Source organism: Hyaena hyaena, unplaced genomic scaffold (assembly GCF_003009895.1).
Source record: "Hyaena hyaena isolate Hyena2069 unplaced genomic scaffold, ASM300989v1 scaffold_539, whole genome shotgun sequence".
NCBI lineage: Eukaryota > Metazoa > Chordata > Mammalia > Carnivora > Hyaenidae > Hyaena > Hyaena hyaena.
The window spans coordinates 374,171-394,073 of NW_024081169.1; the positions used below are offsets into that span (position 1 = coordinate 374,171).

General features: G+C 41.0%; 2 protein-coding genes across 2 annotated transcripts in view; both read right to left on the minus strand.

Annotated features, from left to right (window-relative positions):
- The window catches only part of WARS2 (tryptophanyl tRNA synthetase 2, mitochondrial), a 112,266-nt gene that overhangs the window by 74,246 nt on the left and 18,117 nt on the right, over positions 1–19,903 (minus strand). The gene's annotated exons all lie outside the window — the stretch shown is intronic.
- Positions 18,152–18,487, minus strand: LOC120247651 (dolichol-phosphate mannosyltransferase subunit 3-like). Its single transcript, XM_039255675.1, has one exon. It carries the CDS (start codon positions 18,443–18,445, stop codon positions 18,167–18,169), a length of 279 nt encoding a protein of 92 aa, XP_039111606.1. The 5' UTR covers positions 18,446–18,487; the 3' UTR covers positions 18,152–18,166.

A 19,903-nucleotide genomic window follows, 5' to 3' on the forward strand; every position in this document is an offset into this window, starting at 1 on the left:
ATTACTTATATAGCCTTGAGCATCTATTAAATGGATGGTTGGGAGAGGGGAGGACTATGATACATTTATTAGTGTAAAGTGCTTAGTGCCTGGCATGTAGTAAGCACTCTATAAGTTATCTGACCATTTATGGAGGTCAAAATTTTAAGTATTTACATATTTTGATCCAACCAATGAATAGAAATCTGTCCTAAAGAAATATTTATAAAAGAAAGTAAGGATACCTGGCATTCTCTACATTACTTCATAGTGAGAGGGCCATAAACACAACATACCCATCATAGGAGAACTATTAAATAATATTAAATTTTATTTTTATGAGATAGAATCCTGTGAAATAGACAAGGAGAATTTAAGTACTGAGGGTCATGCAGGGTAGGTGAAGGGTCTAACTCTGGAGCCAGACACTGAGTTCAATGCCAGCTCTGCAGTGTATTAGATGTGCTTCCTTGTGCAAGTCACAGAACGTCCCCATTGGTAAATTGGGAAAACTAATAGCAGCCCCCTCAAGGTCTAAGAGGAATGCTTAGCCCACCGGGATTTGTTACATCGATGAATTCCAACAAGAAAGAAGAATACACATTAATAACAATGGTTGTTACCCCAAGTGATGGGAGTAATGACCTCCTTTTTGATAAAGTGTGGTTCAACTTTTTTTTTTTTAAGGGCAGAGCATCATCTGTAGCCAAGTTTTTTTTTTTTTTTAAGTAAGTTTATTAATTTATTTTGGGGAGAGAGAGAGAGAGAGAAAGCAGGGAAGGACTGAGAGAGGGAGAGAATTCCAAGCAGGCTCTGCGTTGTCAGCACAGAGCCTGGCATGGGGGTCAGTCCCACGAACCACAAGATCATGACCTGGCTGAAATCAAGAGTTGGAAGCTTAACCGACTAAGCCACCCAGGAGCCCCAGTACAGCAAAATTTTTAAAATAGTTTTTCTGCATACAGCCTGATTCTGTTAATTGACATGTAATTACAAGAGTCTTGTACTAATAGGAATGTTGTCAGTTACCATTTTTGCTTTATATGATGGGAAATAAATGAATTATTAAGCTCACATATGAAGTTATCTTTAAGATAGAGCTGGAATGGAAACAATGTAGTTTAACAAAAAGGGCATGAGTTTGGGGGATCAGACAGTGCCAAGTTCAAATTCCTTCTGGGGCACCTGGGTGGCTCAGTTGGTTAAGCATCTGACTTCAGCTCAGGTCATGATCTCACGGTTTGTGAGTTCAAAGCTCCACGCTGGGCTCTGTGCTCACAGCTCGTAGTCTGGAGCCTGCTTCAAATTCTGTGACTCCCTCTTTTTCTGTCCCTCCCCTGCTCATGTTCTCTCTCTCTCTGAAAAATAAATAAACATTTAAAAATTAAAAAAAAAAATCCTTCTGCACTCCTATCACTTGCACAAATTACTGAACCTCTCAGTTTTATTATTTGAACAATGAAGTTAACCATGGTAATTAATGGCTAAACTAACACTGGAGTGCTTACAATATGCAAAGTACTGTAGCAAGAGCTATGAACGCATTACCTCATTGAATCCTCACAATAGCCCTATGAGGTAGGTATTATCATCATCTCGGTTTTAAAGATGAAGAAACTGAGGCACAGAGGGGTACAGAGAATAACACATAGCTGGTGAGTAGTGGACTTGAACCTGGCTAGATCAACCAGCTGTGCATACTTGGAGGGAGACTATGAAAATACAGCAAGGCACCAAGAAATTATTTGCTTTTACTCCTCTGCTCCAATAAATGATGCTACCTTCTAGAACGCATGACCTAAAATCTCCTTGAATGTGAAGCTTTAATGAACTTCTAAGGGGGTGTGCGATTCTCTTTCCTGCACCGTTCACAATATGAAGATAATTGCCCTATGGACTTCTTGTTTTCATTCAGGAGTGGTGGCCCGGACCAGGGCAGGTGACAGGGACAGTGGTTCTTATTCATCTGGGCAGCAGCTTCCATGCTAATTCTAAACACAGGTGGTGAGAGAGACAGCCAACAGGAAGGGGGAAGGAATCACTGCTGACATGTGCAACTGGGAAGATTGATGGTTTCCCTCCCTCTTTTTCCCCAATGCGTCGGCCTGGGGGCAGAGACGCAGGGGCTGCTGTGCAGGGGACAGTAAAATACACAGCAATATGTCTGCCTCGCGGCAGCGCTGATTAATGAGACTGAAATGACACAGAAAACAGGCGGTGCTTCGGAAAGAGAAGTCACAGGCCTTTCTTTCTTTAATGACTTCAACAAAAGCGGTTCCCATAAACCGCAGGGTTTGAACAGGGATACCCCGCGGTTAGAGCAAGGCAGCGGGACGTGTGGTGGAATGCCGGAGCAAAGGGTGGGGGTGGGAGGGGGGTCTGTGATGAAGGCCGTTCACCCCTCATCTGGCGGCTGCGCACTCGTCACGAGTGCCTCTCCTCTTTCCTTATGGTCCAACAACGTCACAGAGTCCCAGGTACGATAGTCTTCTACCTTCCTCTAACTTCACGTAAAGTGGATGCACTATCGCAAAGGATCTCGCCCTGTTAACAGCACTTTCTTTTCAGGGGCTAGGAGACAGTACCGCTGATTCTCCCCTATGTTTTACCACAGCTGCATAATGTGTACATGAAAACAGTATTTTCTAGGGGCGCCTGGGCGGCTCAGTAGGTTAAGCGTCTGACTTCGGCTCAGGTCATGATTTCGCGGTTCATGGGTTCGAGCCCTGCGTCAGGCTCTGTGCTGACAGCTCAGATTCTGTGTGTGTCTCTCTGCCCCTTCCCTCTTTCTCTCTCTCTCTCAAAAATGAATAAATATTAAAAAAAAGAAATTAAAACAGTATTTTCTTTTTCAAAGATTAATTTTCACACACTTAAAAAGGAACAAATGTGATTCTAGTACTTACTGTCTACTATCTTCTGGGCATATCCATTTGGATTTCCCACTCACAGCTCTTCAAACTTAATCCAAAACCAAATGTACAGACTCAAAACCTTCCCCCACCACCCTAGACCTGCTGCATTTCTGCATCTCAGTCTTGGCTAATGACACAGCCTTCTACTCACTGCACCCTCCACCCCCCCCCCACCCCAATCTTAAGACTTGCCCAATTCCTTCATTTTGCTCACCAGATTCTGTCAAAGTTCTGACTCCTCCCACTACCAGGTAGGTGATCTTTGGCAAGCGTTTGTGCCAGTTTTTTCATCTAAAATCAAAATTTCAGTACCACTAAAACAGCACTACTTCATGGGATTATTGCCAGAATGAAATACATTCATACATAAAAAGTATTTAGAATGCTGCTTGACACATAGAAAATGCTCTTAACTATGATTGGCCTTAAATGTTCTCACCACACACAAAATATAATAAGTATGTGAGTGCTGAATGTCTTAACTGACCTTCTTCAGGAAATCTTTTCCCCATGTATACGTGCATCAAATTATCAGGTTATACACCTTCAACTTATACAATACTCTATGTCAACTAGATCTCAATAAAGCTGGAAAAAACATTAACTATTAATATGAACATCATCTAATCAACTACTGAAACATCAGGATGTTACCCAGGACAATTTCACTTCGCCATCCGCATCAATGTAGTCTAAACCCCACTCATCTCGTCTGTTCGGCAGCTTCGATCTGACTTTTGTATCCTCCATACAACAACCCGGGTTATCTTTTTGAAATAGTGAATCTCCACTGGTTCTTCCTTTCCTACAGGAACAAATCCAAACACCGGAATATAGTGTATAAAATCCTTCCTAACTGGCCTTCACACACACTACAAACTACTTAGACATGGTAGGGGCACTTATCTCCACGAATGAGCCTTAATTTTAAAAAAATATTTTAAATGTTTATTTATGTTTGAGACAGAAAGAGGGAGAGAGAGAGAGAGAGCATGCACAAGCGAGAGAGGGTCAGACAGAGAGAGAGATGCACAGAATCCAGGTTCTGAGCTGTCAGCACAGAGCCTGACCGGGGACTCAAACCCACAAACCGCGAGATCATGACCTAAGCTGCAGTCAGACGCTTAACCGACTGAGCCGCCCAAGTGCCCCTGAATAAGCCTTAATTAAGCAAGTGAGAAATCCTATGAGAAATTTGGAATTATTGTGTTTAAAAGAATTTTTTTATTTTATTTTAAAAAGAGAGAGGGTGAGTGAGCAGAAGAGGGGCAGAGGGAAAGAGAGAGAATCTTAAGCTGAGTGTGGAGTCCAACTCAGGGAGCAACCCCATGACCCCAGGATCATGACCTGAGCTGAAATCAAGAGTCACACACTTAACCGACTGAGCCACCTCAGCGCCCTCAGGGTTACTGTTTAAATCTCACATTTTATAACAAGCTATTTTTTACTAATCATCCTCGCTGTGGAGCCAATATCATACTCAACGGAAACCATAAAAGTAATCTTTGGGATTTATAATTTAAAGCCCAAAATGCAAAAAAAAAAAAAAAAAAGTAACAACTGACATTATTTCAGGTAGGATTAAATTTACAGTATTTCCACTGCTTGATGTAGCAGGTTGAATATATCTCCCTAAAATTCACGACCACCTGAACCTCAGAATGTGAGCTTATCAGGAAATGGACCTCTGCAAATGTCATCAGTGAAGATGAACTCATACTGGATTAGAGCAAGCCTTAATTCCAATCACTTTGTCCATGTAAGGAGAGGGAGACACAGAGGGAAAAGGCTATGTGACATTGCAGGACAGTTGTAGCAATACGTCAACCAAGTATTGCATGGAGCGACCAGAGGCTGGAAGAGTCAAGGACAGATCTTCCCTAAACCCTTCAAGAGGGAGCAGGGCCCAGCTGACACCTTGGTTTCAAACTCCTAACTGCCAGAGCTGTGAGAGAATGCATTTCTGTTGCTTTCAACCATCCAGCCCCCGGCACTTTGTTATGGCGCCTCAACTAAAGCACTTGGCTAATGCAGTGAACTGATACGATGGGTGAGACTTTCAGGATCTGTCCTCTGTCAGGCCACTGAGCTCCTCCCAAGCTGCATGAGCCCACACTGGGGCAAGGCAGGGCACAGGACAGGCATTCACTGCTGGTTAGTGGGACCGATCGGACCCCAAGGACACACAGACAGTGGTGCAGAGATGCAGGAAGCATTTGTGCATAGATCACGACAAATAAACAAATAGATGAAATTGTCGTTACTTTGTTCTGGGAAAATCGAAGTTCTAGGATCATATTTGCATTGATTTTGCACAGTTATTGTACATGTTTGGCTCTGCTCCATGCATTTCTTACATTCGAACAGTAGTTCAGAAATTTTCACTATGCAGTAATCACTCAGAAAAATGCAAATTTGAATTTATTAGCATAATAAAATAACAATAAATTTTAATTTGTTAGCAAATATTTTCTTTTGTGAAAATACTGTGTACCATTTATCTGATGGAGTAGTGTGACATGCGCTATTGAGCTGCTATGGTCTGTTTTCTGAAGAACTTTTCCCCCCCTTTGAAACCTTAAGAGATTGTTTTCGGCATAATTACCCCAGCCCAAATGGTTGTGAGGTAGATTTTCTTAGACCATAAGCAATGAGCTGTTTCTCTTACTTTTAAAGACAAAGTGAACATGTCTATGATTTCTCATCAAAGCTCTTTAGAAAAAATTCTTAAAATGCTTTGTATGTAATAAATAACTGTAGGGTGAGGAGGGAAAATTCACATTTGGAAATGAGTGTCAGCCAATCATTAATTCACTATTCCTCTTTATGTCTGAAAGGTTACCTGGATAATCTCTGGAAGCCCTTAACAACAGCCCGTAATGTTAGAGAACAAATAATCTAACATATTTTTAACATCCCACGTAGCTTCCTGCCACAACTTTGAGCATCTTAAACAAGTTTTTTTTTTTTTTTTTTTTTTTTAGATTTTATTTTTAAGTGATCTCTACACCCAACATGGGGCTCAAACTCACAACATTGAGATCAAGAGTCACATGCTCCACCGACTGAGGCAGCAGGCGCCCCTTCTCTTAAACAAGTTTTGAAAAAATTGGCGATCTTTGTGTAGTTGCGAGAGACTGTGTGGTCAAATAGGTGTCAGTACTGGGGGCACTTCAGAGTTTTCAATTCCTCTAAAACTTAACCACATTTAATTTTCTACTCCTATTTAGCGGCAAAAATCATGGTTCTGATTTGCCTTTACTCTGTGTGTGTGAGTGTGTGTGTGTGTGTGTGTGTGTGTAACTCTCCATTCCTTAGTCAGTTGTCTCAGGGTGCCTATTAAATTCAAGAATATTTCTTTAATCAAGATAGCCTTCCCTTTCCTGATTGTTTACACACATTGATGACACTGTTTTCATTCTATTATTGAATTGCCTCATCATATATTATTGAATAAGCTGAAGAAACATGTATCTCATTTATAAGATTATGTAGCTAACTGCAACAAAATGCAGTTTTGTTTCCAATTCCAATGATTTCATTTGGAATTTGTGCATTCTTATAGTAATCAAGTTGTAAATGTATAAACCAAAATAATAATTCTCTTTCATATTTTAGTTTCATTTCCAACAACTCCAAAAGCCTGCCTTTATTCACCAAATGGTTCTGATCATGTCTCTTTTGCCGTGAACACTGTTTTTCCAATAAGCTTTCAGCTCTTATTTTATTTTTATATATTTTTACATATTTAATCTTTTTATATGGGTACATTTTATTTTTGCAAATATGCTTTAAGTCAAAATTATAGTTTTCAACAGCTTCACCACAAAATCAGCACTCACACTCAACCTGTACTGATTTTAAATGCAATTTAGTCCTGAGTTTTTGAGACTGAGTTTTGTTTATGTTGTACATAGTTCTCCTCAATGACTAAATTCTCGTAGGTAAAATAATAATAGAATATTACTCTTATTTTCAACAATTTCAATCGAATGGTTTCAAAGTGTACTTACTTTGACGGTACACTATTTTTCATCTACTTACATAACCAATTACTATATGCTGAGCAATTATTAATGATAAAATACTTGGTACCACAAGGGACATTGACTGCTTGCCAAGACTGGTAAACTCTTTGACATTTTGGTGAAAAATAACACTGACTTTTGTTTTGATAGTACCATCAAAACATCATAGGTACTACGTAAGTAACTGCAAGTATTCATGCCTGAGTCAGCAATTAGGGAAGAAGAGTGAGAAATGTATGTACCTAGGGGACCAGGGAGCTGTTTTGCGTAGACAGGAAGAACCCCCACTGGTAAAGATGATGCTGTTGAAATGTCATCGGTTGAGTTATACGAAAGGGATTTTGTTTATTTTCCATCTGAATGAGAGAAAAACAGAGTGGCAGAAAAAATTGCCCAATTACCTAGCAGATGATTTATGTAACAAACTCAAGGTATTTTTGCAAGTCTCTCATGTTTCCAGCAACGTTACCTCTTTGGCTAGAGCCCACCCCACCAGCACTCTGAGTTGGGAAGGCCCAGGTCTACTTTGTCAACCCTTTCCTTCCACCGTTGCATTCCATGAGTTACACACTTCTCTTACATCCCTGAAGAAGCCATGCTTGTTCAAAACCCGAAGCCTCTGCAAGTTCGGTTCTCTCTTCCTGGTGTGCCTTCCTCCACCTGACACAGTTCAAGTTCTCTTTTAAGACCCAGCCTAGATGTCACTGCATTTGTAAAGTCTTCTCCATCTTCCCAAGACAAGGTGAGCTCCTTGTCTTTATAGGCGCTTACCAGTCTTTGTTCTCCCTTTGTTACAGCATGTAGTTGTATATAATTTACTTTTCCTACAAGTCTACTCCTTTCACCAGCCAGTGAAATTCTTAAGGGTGAGAACCATGTTTCTATTCCCAGCGGCAGCAGGTGGCAGTTCAATGCACACATGTGAATGAAGCAGAAGTGAATACTATGTGAAGCTACTGAAGGCAGGAGCTTGAAGTCTGGTCTAAAGTTCCATGGTGCTCGGTAGTGACAGGGGAGAGGAGGAGGGGGAAGGACATTTACCAAGACTAGTAGGATATCAAATTATCCCCTCCCAGGTTACCTAAGCAAGTGCTAGCCATCTTTTAGTCAACAGTACCTACAGTCATCAGAACAGTTTCCCAAATCCTTAATGTATTATCATTTTAGTTGAATCTATAATAAAATGCTTTTTGGATACAATGTACTGAAAAACTTATTGTTGTGAACTCCTTATCAAGTTGTTCAATTCTCTCTTTAGAATCAAGCAATCTTATCTTTAGGTTTAGGGTGGATTTTACGTGATCATTTCCTGACCTGTTAAAGAGGCATTCACAGCATTCAGGGAGCTCATGATATAAATCCAGTTTGATTTCTGACTAGTTATGCCTTAGGCCCTCAGGTGGAGCGTGCCTCGCCTCTAACACGGTGCTAGCTCCCCTTTTCTGGAAGACAAGGCAGGCACCCAGGGGACACCTATGTGGCAGGGGCAGAAACACAGCAGAACACTGTAGGATCCGGATGTTTGGAGCTGAGTGAAGGGATGAGATTTATGAGAAAACCAAGTGGAAATGTGCTCATTATTTTTTTTTAATCTGAATCTTTGAAAAGGATAAATCAAGAATCTCAAAATCAACATCAGATGTTGTGTGATGACTCCAACACAGCAAACAACCCCTTAAACCAAAATATATGGAAACTGAGTTCCTCCTCTGCTCACCTGCTGCCGCTGTGGTTCAAGGGGTCAGGGTTTCCACAGTGACAATTCCTAACAACCAGAAGCAACACGGAGAAAAATGCTCTGGTTCTACCAGTGTCCCCAGTAGTAATGGAAAAATAGCCTACTCCTGATGTCAACTGGTAAGGTGAGGAGGAATGTACATTTTAGAGTCAGGGTGATTTCAACATCCCTTTATTAGACAATAATTCATTTGGAATCTTAGTTCACTGATTTAAAATCAAACCAAGGCCACACTATTTCTTTTTTTAATGAAGTATAACAAAAACCTTTTCTCAGTGAACAAGTTGCATTTCACTAGCCTCATCATAAGGAGACAGCCTCTGTATACCACAGGGGCTCAATACTGAATTATTCGATGAAAGAGTTTCATCACCAGTTTCTTTTGTTTTCTTATAGAAAAATAGAAGACTCAAAGTCTTTTTCTTTTCTTTCTCAAGCAGCCTCTGTCCTCCTTTCTCTTCGAAGTCTTTTCCCAAAGTAAAGACACATGCCATGAAATCCGGAATGCTGAGGTTCACTTATCACATCTCCTACACGCTTCCTAACCCAGGTGCCCAAGCCTCTCCAACATACTCACTAGCCATTCAGTCTTAAACAGGACATCTGTGAAGTCTCTCAAAGGTACTGGAAAGTTCAGATGAGGATGCAAAAGCAGGAAAGTGCAGGTTCCTCGGAGGCTGTAAATATGAGCCCAAATTTGACATTTCTGAACTTGGGCCAGATTCCAGAGCCAAAGCAGCAGAATAATGAAAGAGTGCTAGACGTAACCACTCACCTTGCATCCACCTTGCCAAAGCAAAATACTGCTGCTACCCCTCATCCCGCCGAAAGCCGACATAGAAAATTTAGGGGGTATGAAAGGGTACCAACAACTTTACTGAGTCCTGTTTCCAAACTGCAGACTCTTATAGGCTTAGTTTCATGATACAGTTAATTTCACCTAGGCCTTCATTATGGATCAAGTATAGTTTAATTCAATAAAATAAACTCTTAATAAGCACATACTACATACCAGATCATCCATCCATCCATCCATCCATCTATCCATCTGAATAATTATTGAGCACTAACCATGCACTGAACATTGTATTGGGCAGTGGGGATACAAGAGTAATAAAACACAGTCTCCACCCTTGAAAAGTCTATAGTCCAATGATGATTGTGCCAAGCTCAGCTAATTCACTGGTCCATTTTCCTCAGAGCTAATTTTATTTTTTTTTACTTTTTTAAATTTATTTTGAGAGAGAGAGAGAGGATGTGAGTAAGGGAGGGCAGAGAGAGAGAGAAAATCCCAAGCAGGCTCTGCACTGCCATGGGACTCCATCTCACGAACTGTGAGGTGATGACCTGAGCCAAGGTTAAGAGTCAGAAGCCTAACCAACTGAACCATCCAGGTGTTCCCTTTAGAGCTAATTTTAAATCTCCAGTCTACTACTTAAGCCCTCAGGAGCTAGATGACCTCTGTTCTTGCTTTGCGGAGTTCAGTATATATCTTCTCTATTTTGATTCTCCAAATATTTCCATGTAGATAACCATCTTCTTTCCTCATTTGTTTTGAAGGAAAAAATCCTTCTGAGAATTACCCTTTCCCACAGTGTTGATTCTATCCTTTCTTGTGTTCTTCAGACTCTTTATCAAGTTTTATTTTTCTATTTTCCACTTTTAATCTTTATCTCTTTACATAGTCTTTCCTACTATGTAGAGATATAAAGAGGTCTACCCCTATCTGGAGTTATTTCTCCTTTTATTCTACTCTTCCCAAATATTGCCACCACCACCTTAACTCCCCTTAATCTACCCCCAACTTAATCTTCCCCCATAATCTGCTTTCTCATCAACCAAGTTACTAAAACTTCTCTAAAACCAGTAATGATCCCATATTCCTTTAATCCAATGGCTTTTTCTGTCTTGCTGCTCTTCAGTGATCTGAATCTATCAACTGACACTGTTATCATCCTTTCAAATACTCTCCTTTGATTTTCATGAAACTGAACTGCATTGTCACTTTAGCGTCTGGTTTCTCCAATTTTGTCTTTGTTATTCCTGATTTTCTATTTTCACTCACTACATGGGGTCTTACCCCATAGCAACAGTTTTAAGCCTTTTTACTGTTACAATTAATGTTCACTAAAAGGAGAATCTCCTTTCTTCCCCTGTTCTCATTTTCCACCTGGATCAAAGAACTGCTTGTTGAACTGATCAACTTCAAAGACCATGACTGGGCCATGTTTCTTTCCAGATGAGTCCTGCCCTTTCTGTCATCCCTCCAAGCCTGTCTCAGAGCCAGGCCTGGCCGCTGAGACCCTCTTGCCCTCATTTGAGAGATGATGTCCATCTCTGGCACCCTTTATCACAGGCAGCTGGTAATTCATATCCCAGTGTTTGGGTCTGGGTTTAGGGCAAGAGTCTTAGTATAATCAAGTTTATCAGAGTTACACGTTGGGGCATCAGACCCAGGCTGAATTGTAATAAAACAGCATTTTAATTCTCATATGCCACTGTCCCCATATATATCTCCTTTGGAACCTCCTAGAGAAGGAAACCTGAGGTTTGGACAAGAATTGGTATACTCCTGGACCTCAGGCCGTAATGGCATCTTTTCTTCTTCCGCTTTGCTTTATTAGATTTTTAAAAAGTCAAAGATATAGAGGTATATAAAAGAGTCAGTTAAAAAAAATCTTTTCTTCTTCATATTACACCCAACTAAAGCAATCAACATTAAGACTCTAGAATGTATACACACATATTTTTAACAAAATATATAAAAAATTTTATATATGTAGGGTACATTTTTAAGCAAAATTGGGATCATATAACCTTGTTTTTATTCCCACCTCACAATATGCCATGGCCAATGTATGTATATGTAACAAATTCCTTTATATCTTAATGCCCATAAACTAGGATCCTTTCCCCCTCACACCTATATTTTTATAACCTTTCTACTGGTGTCCTTGTCTCCATTCTCTTCCTCTTGAGAATTGTGGGACATAGGAATAATAAAAATCATTAAGTCAAACAGCAACATTTCTAATGAAAAAAGTGATGCCTCAAGAAATTAACTGATATGCCCAAGAACACTAAATTAGTGGGAGAAATAGCCATTCATTCGTTCATTCGTTCAACAAATAGTTGTGAACATCTACTAAATGGTCCTGCTATTATGGAGCTTAATTCTAGGAAAAGGCATGCCAAAAAAAAAAAAAAAGGTAAATGAATAACTATGATAAATACAGACTGTGATTAGTGCCAAGAAGGAAATACAGGGTGAAATGACAGAGTAATGGGGTAATGCCTACTGTACACAGAATGGACACAATGTGTCTAGAAGCAGATGACATTTGAGCTCTTTTATCTGAAGAATAATAGAGAGAAGAGATTGTTAGAAGAGGCAAGGTGAAAATATCCTGGGCCAAAAAACAAACCAGCAGGAACAGAAAGGAGACCAGTACAGTGTTCCTGGTACGCACTGAGCAAAGGGAGAAGAGTGGCCAGAGTGAGGATGGACAAGCAGACAGGAAGGAGGTCTCATAAGGGCCAGTAGACTAGGCTCAGGAGCCTGAATCGGGAACTGAGTCAAGGAATTTAAAAAAGGACTATAACTTTACTAAATTCACTGATCAGCTCCAGTCGTTTGTGGATAGAGTCTTTATGGTTTCCTCCATATAGTATCGTGTCTCCTGCAAATAATGAGTGTTTTACTTCTTCCTGACCAATTTGGATGCCTTTTATTTCTTTTTCTTTTCTGACTTCTGTGGCTAGGACTTCAAGTACTATGTTGAATAAAAGTGGTGAAAGAAGACGTCCCCGTCTTGTTCCTGATTTTAGGGGAAAAGTTCTCAGTTTTTCACCATTGAATATGTTAGCCGTGGGCTTTTCATACATGGCCTTTATTATGTCAAGGTATTTTCTCTCTAAACCTACTTTGTTGAGAGTTTTTATCTTTTCTCTTGTTGATGTGAGGTAGCACGTTTATTGATTAGCAAATATTTAGAACCATCCTTGTATCCCAGGAATATATCACACTTGATGGTGGTGAATGATTTTTTAAATGTACTGTTGGATACTGTTTGCTATTATTTTAGGATTTTTACATCTATGTCATCAGAGATATTGGCCCATAGTTCTCTTTTTTGTAGTCTTTATCTGATTTTGATAGCAGGGAAATGCTAGCCTCATAATATGAATTTAGAAGCTTTCCTTCCAGTTCTATTGTTTGAGTAGTTTGAGAAAAATAGGTATTAACTCTTTGAATGTTTTTTAGAATTCACCTGTGAAGCCATCTGACCCTAAATTTTTGTTGGGAGTTTTTTGATTACTGATTCAATCTCATCACTGGTGATAGGTCTGTTCAAATTTTCTATTTCTTCTTGATTCAGTTTTGGAGGTTACATGTTTCTAGGAATTTATCCATTTTTTTCTAGGTTTTCCAATTTGGTGGCATATAAATTTTCAATCCTTTGTATTTTAGGGGTGTTGGTTGTTATTTCTCTTCTTTCTTTTTTTTTATTTCTGATTTTATTTGAGTTCTCTCTCTCTCTCTCTTTTGATGAGTCTGGCTAAAAGTTTAGTCAATTTTGTTGATATTTTCAAAGAATCAGCTCTTGGTTTTATTGATATATTCCATTATTATTTGCATTTATTTCTGCTCTAAGGTTTATGATTTCCTTCCCTCTACTGTTTTTGGATCTGGTTTGTTCTTATTTTTCTAGCTCCTTTAGGTATAAGGTTAGGTAGTTTATTTGAGATTTTTCTTGCTTCTCGAGGTAGGCCTGTATGGCTATAAAAATCAATATGGCATTTCTATACACTAATAATGAGACAGCAGAAAGAGAAATTAAGAAAACACCCATTTACAATTGCAACAAAAATAATAAAATACCTAGAAATAAACCTAACCAAGGAGGTGAAAGACCTATACTCTGAAAACTATAAAACACTGATGAAAGGAACTGAAGACAACACAAACAAATGGAAAGATATTCCATAGTAAGCAATGAAGTATGGGAGAACTCTCTGTACCCTCCTCTCAGTTTTGCTGTGAATCTAATACTGCTTTAAAAAATAAAGTCTATTAAAAAATCTAAAAAAAAAAAAAAAGGATTGGAAGAACAAATATTATTATAAGGTCTATACTACCCAACAGACTCTACAGTTAATGCAATCCCCATGAAAATACCAACAGCATTTTTCACAGAACTAGAACAAACAATCTTAAAATGTGTATGGAGTAACAAATAAAGCAATCGAAGAAGACTGAACAGGCAAAGCAATCTTGAAAAAGGAAAAACAAAACTAGAGGCACCACAATCCCAGATTTCAAGATACACTACAAACAAATAGTAATCAAACAGTATGGCAGCAGCACAAAAATAGACACATAGATCAATGGAAAAGAACAGAGAGCCCAGATAAATCTACAATTATATGGTCATTTAAGACAAAGACAAAGAATATACAATGGGTAAAAGAGAATCTCTTCAGCAGATGGTGCTGGGAAAACTGGACAGCAACATGCAAAAGAATGAAACTGGACCACTTTCTTACACCACACACAAAAATAAACTCAAAATGGATTAAAGACCTAGATATGAGACCTGAAACCATAATAATCTAGAAGAGAGCACAGACAGAAATTTCTCTGACATAGGCCATAGCAACATTTTTCTAGATAGTCTCCTAAGGCAAGGGAAACCAAAGAAAAAATAAACTATTGGGACTGAATGAAAATTAAAACTTCTGTACAATAAAGGAAAAAATCAACAACACAAAAAGACAGCTGACTGAATGGGAGAAGATATTTGCAAATGTGACAAAATTTGCATATATGACAAAGAGTTAGTCTCCAAAATATATAAAGAATTTATACAACTCAATGCCAAAAAACACAAATAATCCAATTAAAAATGGGCAGAAGACATGAACAGACATTTCTCCAAAGAAGACCTACAGTTGGCCAACAGATACGTGAAAAGATGCTCAACATCATTAATCATCAGGGAAATGCAAATCAGAGCCACAACAAGATACCATCTTATATCTCTCAGAATGGCTAAAATCAACAACACAAGAAACAATAAGTGTTGGTGAGGATGTGGAGAAAAAGGAACCCTCCTGCACTGTTGGTGGGATGCAAACTGGTGCAGCCACTCTGGAAAACAGTGTGGAGGCTCCTCAAGAAGATAAAAATAGAATTACCATATGATCCAGTAATTGCACTACTGGGTATTTACCCAAGGGATATGAAAACTAATTCAAAAAGATAACGCACCCTTATGTTTCCTGGAGCATTATTTACAATAGACAAACCATGGAAGCAGTCCAAGTGTCCATCGATAGATGAATGGATAGAGAAGATATGGTGTACATAAATATATAAAATGAAATATTATTCAGCCGTAAAAAAGAATGACATTTTGCCATTTGCAACAAAATGGATGGAGCTAGAGTCCAATGCTGAGCGAAATAAGTCAGTCAGAGAAAGACAAATACATATGATTTCAGTCATATGTGAAATTTAAGAAACAAAACAAATGAACAAAGGAAAAAAGAAATAAACAAAAAGCCAGACTCTTAAGTACAGAGAATCAACTGATGGTTACCAGAGGGGAGGTGGGTGGAGAGACGGGAAATAGGTGATGGAGATTAAGAGTACACGTATCATGATGAGCACTGTAATGTATAAAATTACTGAGTCACTGTATTGTACACCAGAAGCTAATATAACTGTAGGTTAACTATACTGGAGTTTAAAAAATTAATTAAGAAAAAAGGAGTGACATGATCAGATTTACGTTTTACAAGGATTACTCTAGATCAGGAAAGGACAGAAGACAGTCAAGAATGGAAGCAGGGGCAGAGGTAAGTGATGATGGTGGGCTTGATTAGGATACTGGCAGACAAATGGGAGAAATGTGGACAGATATGATAAATATTTGGAAAGGAATTTCAGTTAAGACTTGCTGATAGAATGGGTGTATGGCTGAAGAAAAGGGTGGTACGAAGTCAAAATCCTAAGTATTAGTTGGTGAAACTGGTAGCTGAGGCCGTATTTCGTTCTGTTTTGGACAAGGTAAGTTTAAGACCCTTACTAGTCTTCTATAAGGAAATGCTAATTGGGTCGATGGATTCAAATATGATGCATAGGGGAGAGCTGGAACTGTCACTTTGGAAATCATGAATATATTCATGGTATTTGAAGCCAAGGCACTGGACAAGCTCACGCACATAAACAGTGTGGTGAACTCAGGATTCGGCTCAGCAGGCCTCGAACACGACAGGTCAGGGACAGGAGTCAGAGGAACCAGGATATGTGACTAACAAGGTACAGCCAGAGGCATTAGTAAAATCAGGAGCCTGTGTCCTGGAAGCCAACACATAAAATAAGTGTTTTGTAAAGAAGGCTGGAGTTCAACTGTGTCAACTGCTACTTGATGGATCAAGCAATATGATTACTAAATATTGCCCACTGGACTTGGCATTGTGAAGATTACTGAAGACTTTGATAAGAACAGTTAGAGCAGGGAGGTAGGCTAGAAAGCACAGGCTATTTGAGGAGGTAGAGAAAGCAAGTACTGACAACTTTTGAAGGAAGTTCTACCATTAAAGGGAGCAGAGAAGCGGGGCAGCAGTTAAAGGGAGTTATTAGGTCAAGACCTGTGTTTTTAAAATGGAAAATAATCAGGGTGTTTTGTATGATGATAGGAATTAGCCAGAGGGGGAGACAGTTATGATGCAGGAGATGAGAGAGAGAATATAGAAACTGGTGTTAATTCCTTAAGAAGGTGAGGGGGCACCTGGTGGCTCAGTCGGTTGAGCGTCCGACTCTTCATTTCAGCTCAGGTCATAATCTCACATTTCGCTTGCTTGGGATTCTCTCTCTTTCTGCCCCTCCCCCACCTGCTCTCTCTGTCTCTCTCGAAATGAATAAGAAAAAGGTGAGTAGCAGGAACCCAAAGATGGATTGAGTGACCAACACGAGGAGAAGGAACGTGTGACTTGAGACAAGAGAGAACAGGGGCCAAGCTGCTGAAACAAAAACACAAAGTGTGTCATTGTGTTTTCTTCATGAAGTTCGGAGGGGGAACCTCACCTGTTTGCCAGCAGGCAGGGTAAGGTGCCGGAGTGGAGATAAGCCAGAGTCTCAGAGAGTCTCCCTTTCAGAAAGGCAAACTGACTTACTAGACAAACAGAGTTGCCAAGCAATAGAAAGTGCCTGTTTGAAGACTTTCAGTCAGTAACTAAAACTGAAGCAATTAGTCTGCTATGTAATATTCTGCAGCTACATCTGGCTGCCTGGGTGTAAGTGAGAAGAAAGTGAAGGGTAGGCTGGGTTTTGCCGAACGCCAACAGCACAGGGAGAGACTGCAAAGGGACTGAGAATATTCACGAAGGAGCGATTCACGATGGCTGGCCATGAGCAGTGGGGTGGTGGATCACGAGAAAGGGGTCAGACAGTAGGTTGGGGGACATGTTAGGGCTGGAACACAGTTGGGGTGTGAGTGCCTAATGAAGTGAGACAGGCATCAGCAGGTGGGTTTTAGGCAGTGGGGTGCTGATAGGTGACATTTGTGAAGCGATGACAGTGAGGACAGGATCCAGAGCTGAAGCCATGTGTGACTACTCAGAATTTCTGACTGTGAGCAGCAACCCGACTTGCTCTAACTAGAGTGGAAAAGACTGGCTAGCAGAAACAACTCAGCTAGGATGTTGCGACTGCCAATGGGTACTGTGGGGCCTATCCCGCTGCCTCCGTGAAGGTCATCCTCCACCTCTTCCTCTTTTAGCCTCCCCCACTGTAAGATCCAAAGGCCCAGGCAGGTAGCCGCTAGTGCTGGAGCTCCAGTCCTTTTCCTTTCCTTACTTGTGCTCCCTGAGGGCAGAGAAAGAAGGGAAGCTCTCCTCAGGCTTCCATAGTGACAGAAGTGGTCCTGCACCCCTCCCCTCCACGCTCAAGCAGAGGATTCTTTAAAACTATGAAGGCGTGTAGACAGATAATGGCAGTGAAAGGAAAAAAAAACGTTTTATTTTTTTTTAATGTTTTTTTTAAATTTATTTCTAGGAGAGAGAGAGAGAGAGACAGTGTGAGCAGGGGAGGGTCAGAGAGAGAGGGAGTCACAGACTGAAACAGGCTCCAGGCTCTGAGGTGGCAGTCAGCAAAGAGCCCGACGCGGGGCTTGAACCCACAAACCGCGAGATCATGACCTAAGCGAAAGTCAGACGCTCAACCGACTAAGCCACCCAGGCGCCCCGGGAAAAAAATGTTTTAAAGAACAAAAGGTAAAAGATTAAAAAAATATTTTGTTTTAAATCACAGGAGTTTATAAAGGGCTGAGGTGGCTACGCATCGTTCTAGATACTAGTAAGACAATGGTGAACAAACAAGCCAAGCCCCTGCTCTCTGGACGCTCATCTGATTTTTTTTTTTTTTTTTTTTTTTAGAAAATAAGCTTCTCTTTAATGGGCGACGGGAGGAAGGGCGGCCAGGTGGGACCGGGGTTAGGGTGTCAGAAGGGCATCCCCCTGCGGGCGAGGTCGGCTCGCACCTCCTGGATCTGGCTCTGCAGCTCGCGGGCGGCGTCCTCACAGTCGTGGAAAGTGGCCACGCGGTAGCCCACGGTGCCCAGGGCGTAGCAGCCGGCAGACACCAGCAGGTAGGCCGGCAGTGGCCACAGGACCTCCCGGCATGACGACGGCAGCTCCAGGCCCAGGGCCCCCGTGGCCAGAGCGGCCCAGGTGCAGCCCAGGAGCGCCAGTGCCCAGAGCCACTGCGCCAACTTCGTCATGGGTACTCGCCCGGCTGCTCCCGAACCCGGCGCGGCTCCCACGTCCGCCTCCCGAAGTGGAAGCTCATCTGATTTTTAAAATAAAATGTTTTGTAATGTTTATTTATTTATTCTTAGAGAGAGAGAGAGAGAGAGAGAGAGATGCAGATTCCGCAGCAGGCTCCAGGCTGTCAGCACAGAGCCTGATGCAGGGCTCAAACTCACAAACTATGAGATCTTGACCTGAGTGAAGTCAGGCACGTAACCCACTGAGCCACCCAGGCGTCCCTCTGGGAGCTCATCTTGCAGCAGCGATCTAGTCTCTTCCACTTTTTCTAACAAACAAGGCTTCTGCTGCAATGTCAAAGCCAGCAAGGCAGCACTGTGATCCTGAGGATCCCCCTTGCTGCAGTCATTCCTGCTGGCTAATCCCTGAAATTCTTTCCGCAGAACTCCAATCTTTTCATCTATAATAAATAATAAAGGGCTTAAAATGCTAAATGATTGGTTGAGGTTAAAAATACCCAAACCTGTTTGTACTTAAATATATGAAATGGTAACAGTCACAAATGGGGTCAATATAAACTGAGTACCCTGCTGTAATAATGATGTGATTATCACATCTTTTCCGCTGTTGTTGTTTTTGTGTTAAAAAGTCAGGGAGGTGATCTGAGAGCAGGTAAGCCCTACAGGAAAAACAAGCCATCAAGTGCAGAAAGGGAGAGGCCAGACTCAAAGGGGCCAGATAGAAGCCATGAGTATGTGCCCATTTCTCCGAGGGATGCTGCTGCTAAGAATCCGCAATCTGGCTTTGTCTGATTTATGGTTCGGAAGAGATTTTGTTCTTCATCTAGGAGAACTACTTGCTGTTCTCAATACCAGGAGATCTGAAGGGAGAACAGAACAGGAAGATTTGGAGAGCAGAGTCCCTGAATGACAAGATGGGAGTGCAGACAGTTTGTACGGTTTGGAGCAGAATAAATAATAACCTTGGATGTACCGGATAACCCGAACAAGGTACAAAACCAGAGCAATGCTGTCCATGATGCCCCATTTAGGAAGCTGCCCGCACCCCAGCAAAGCCTTCTCCAGCTGTCGCTGTGGGAGATTTGGGAGCTGCCCTAGTATTTAGGGTGCAGCTTGGGGGCCATTCCTGTCCACAAGGAAAAGTCAAGTCTGTGGTTAGGGCTTGGAAACTTCCTGCATCCCTTCCCCTGTGTAAGAGACAAAATGGCAATTGCTCTACAATTTTACCTATCGCAGGGGCTATGAATTCATCCCTAAGTACATCCTGCATAGATTCAAACCAAAGCTCGCTTCATCAGCGCTTAGAGTTAGATGGCCTCCAGCTACCTTAAAACACAGCCATATGCTCCCTAATATTACAGGTCCTATTATGCAAGGCTCCTCTCCAATCCCAGAGGAGACCAAACGACATGCCATTGCTTGCTGTTGCTTCCTATTCACATTTTTAAATAA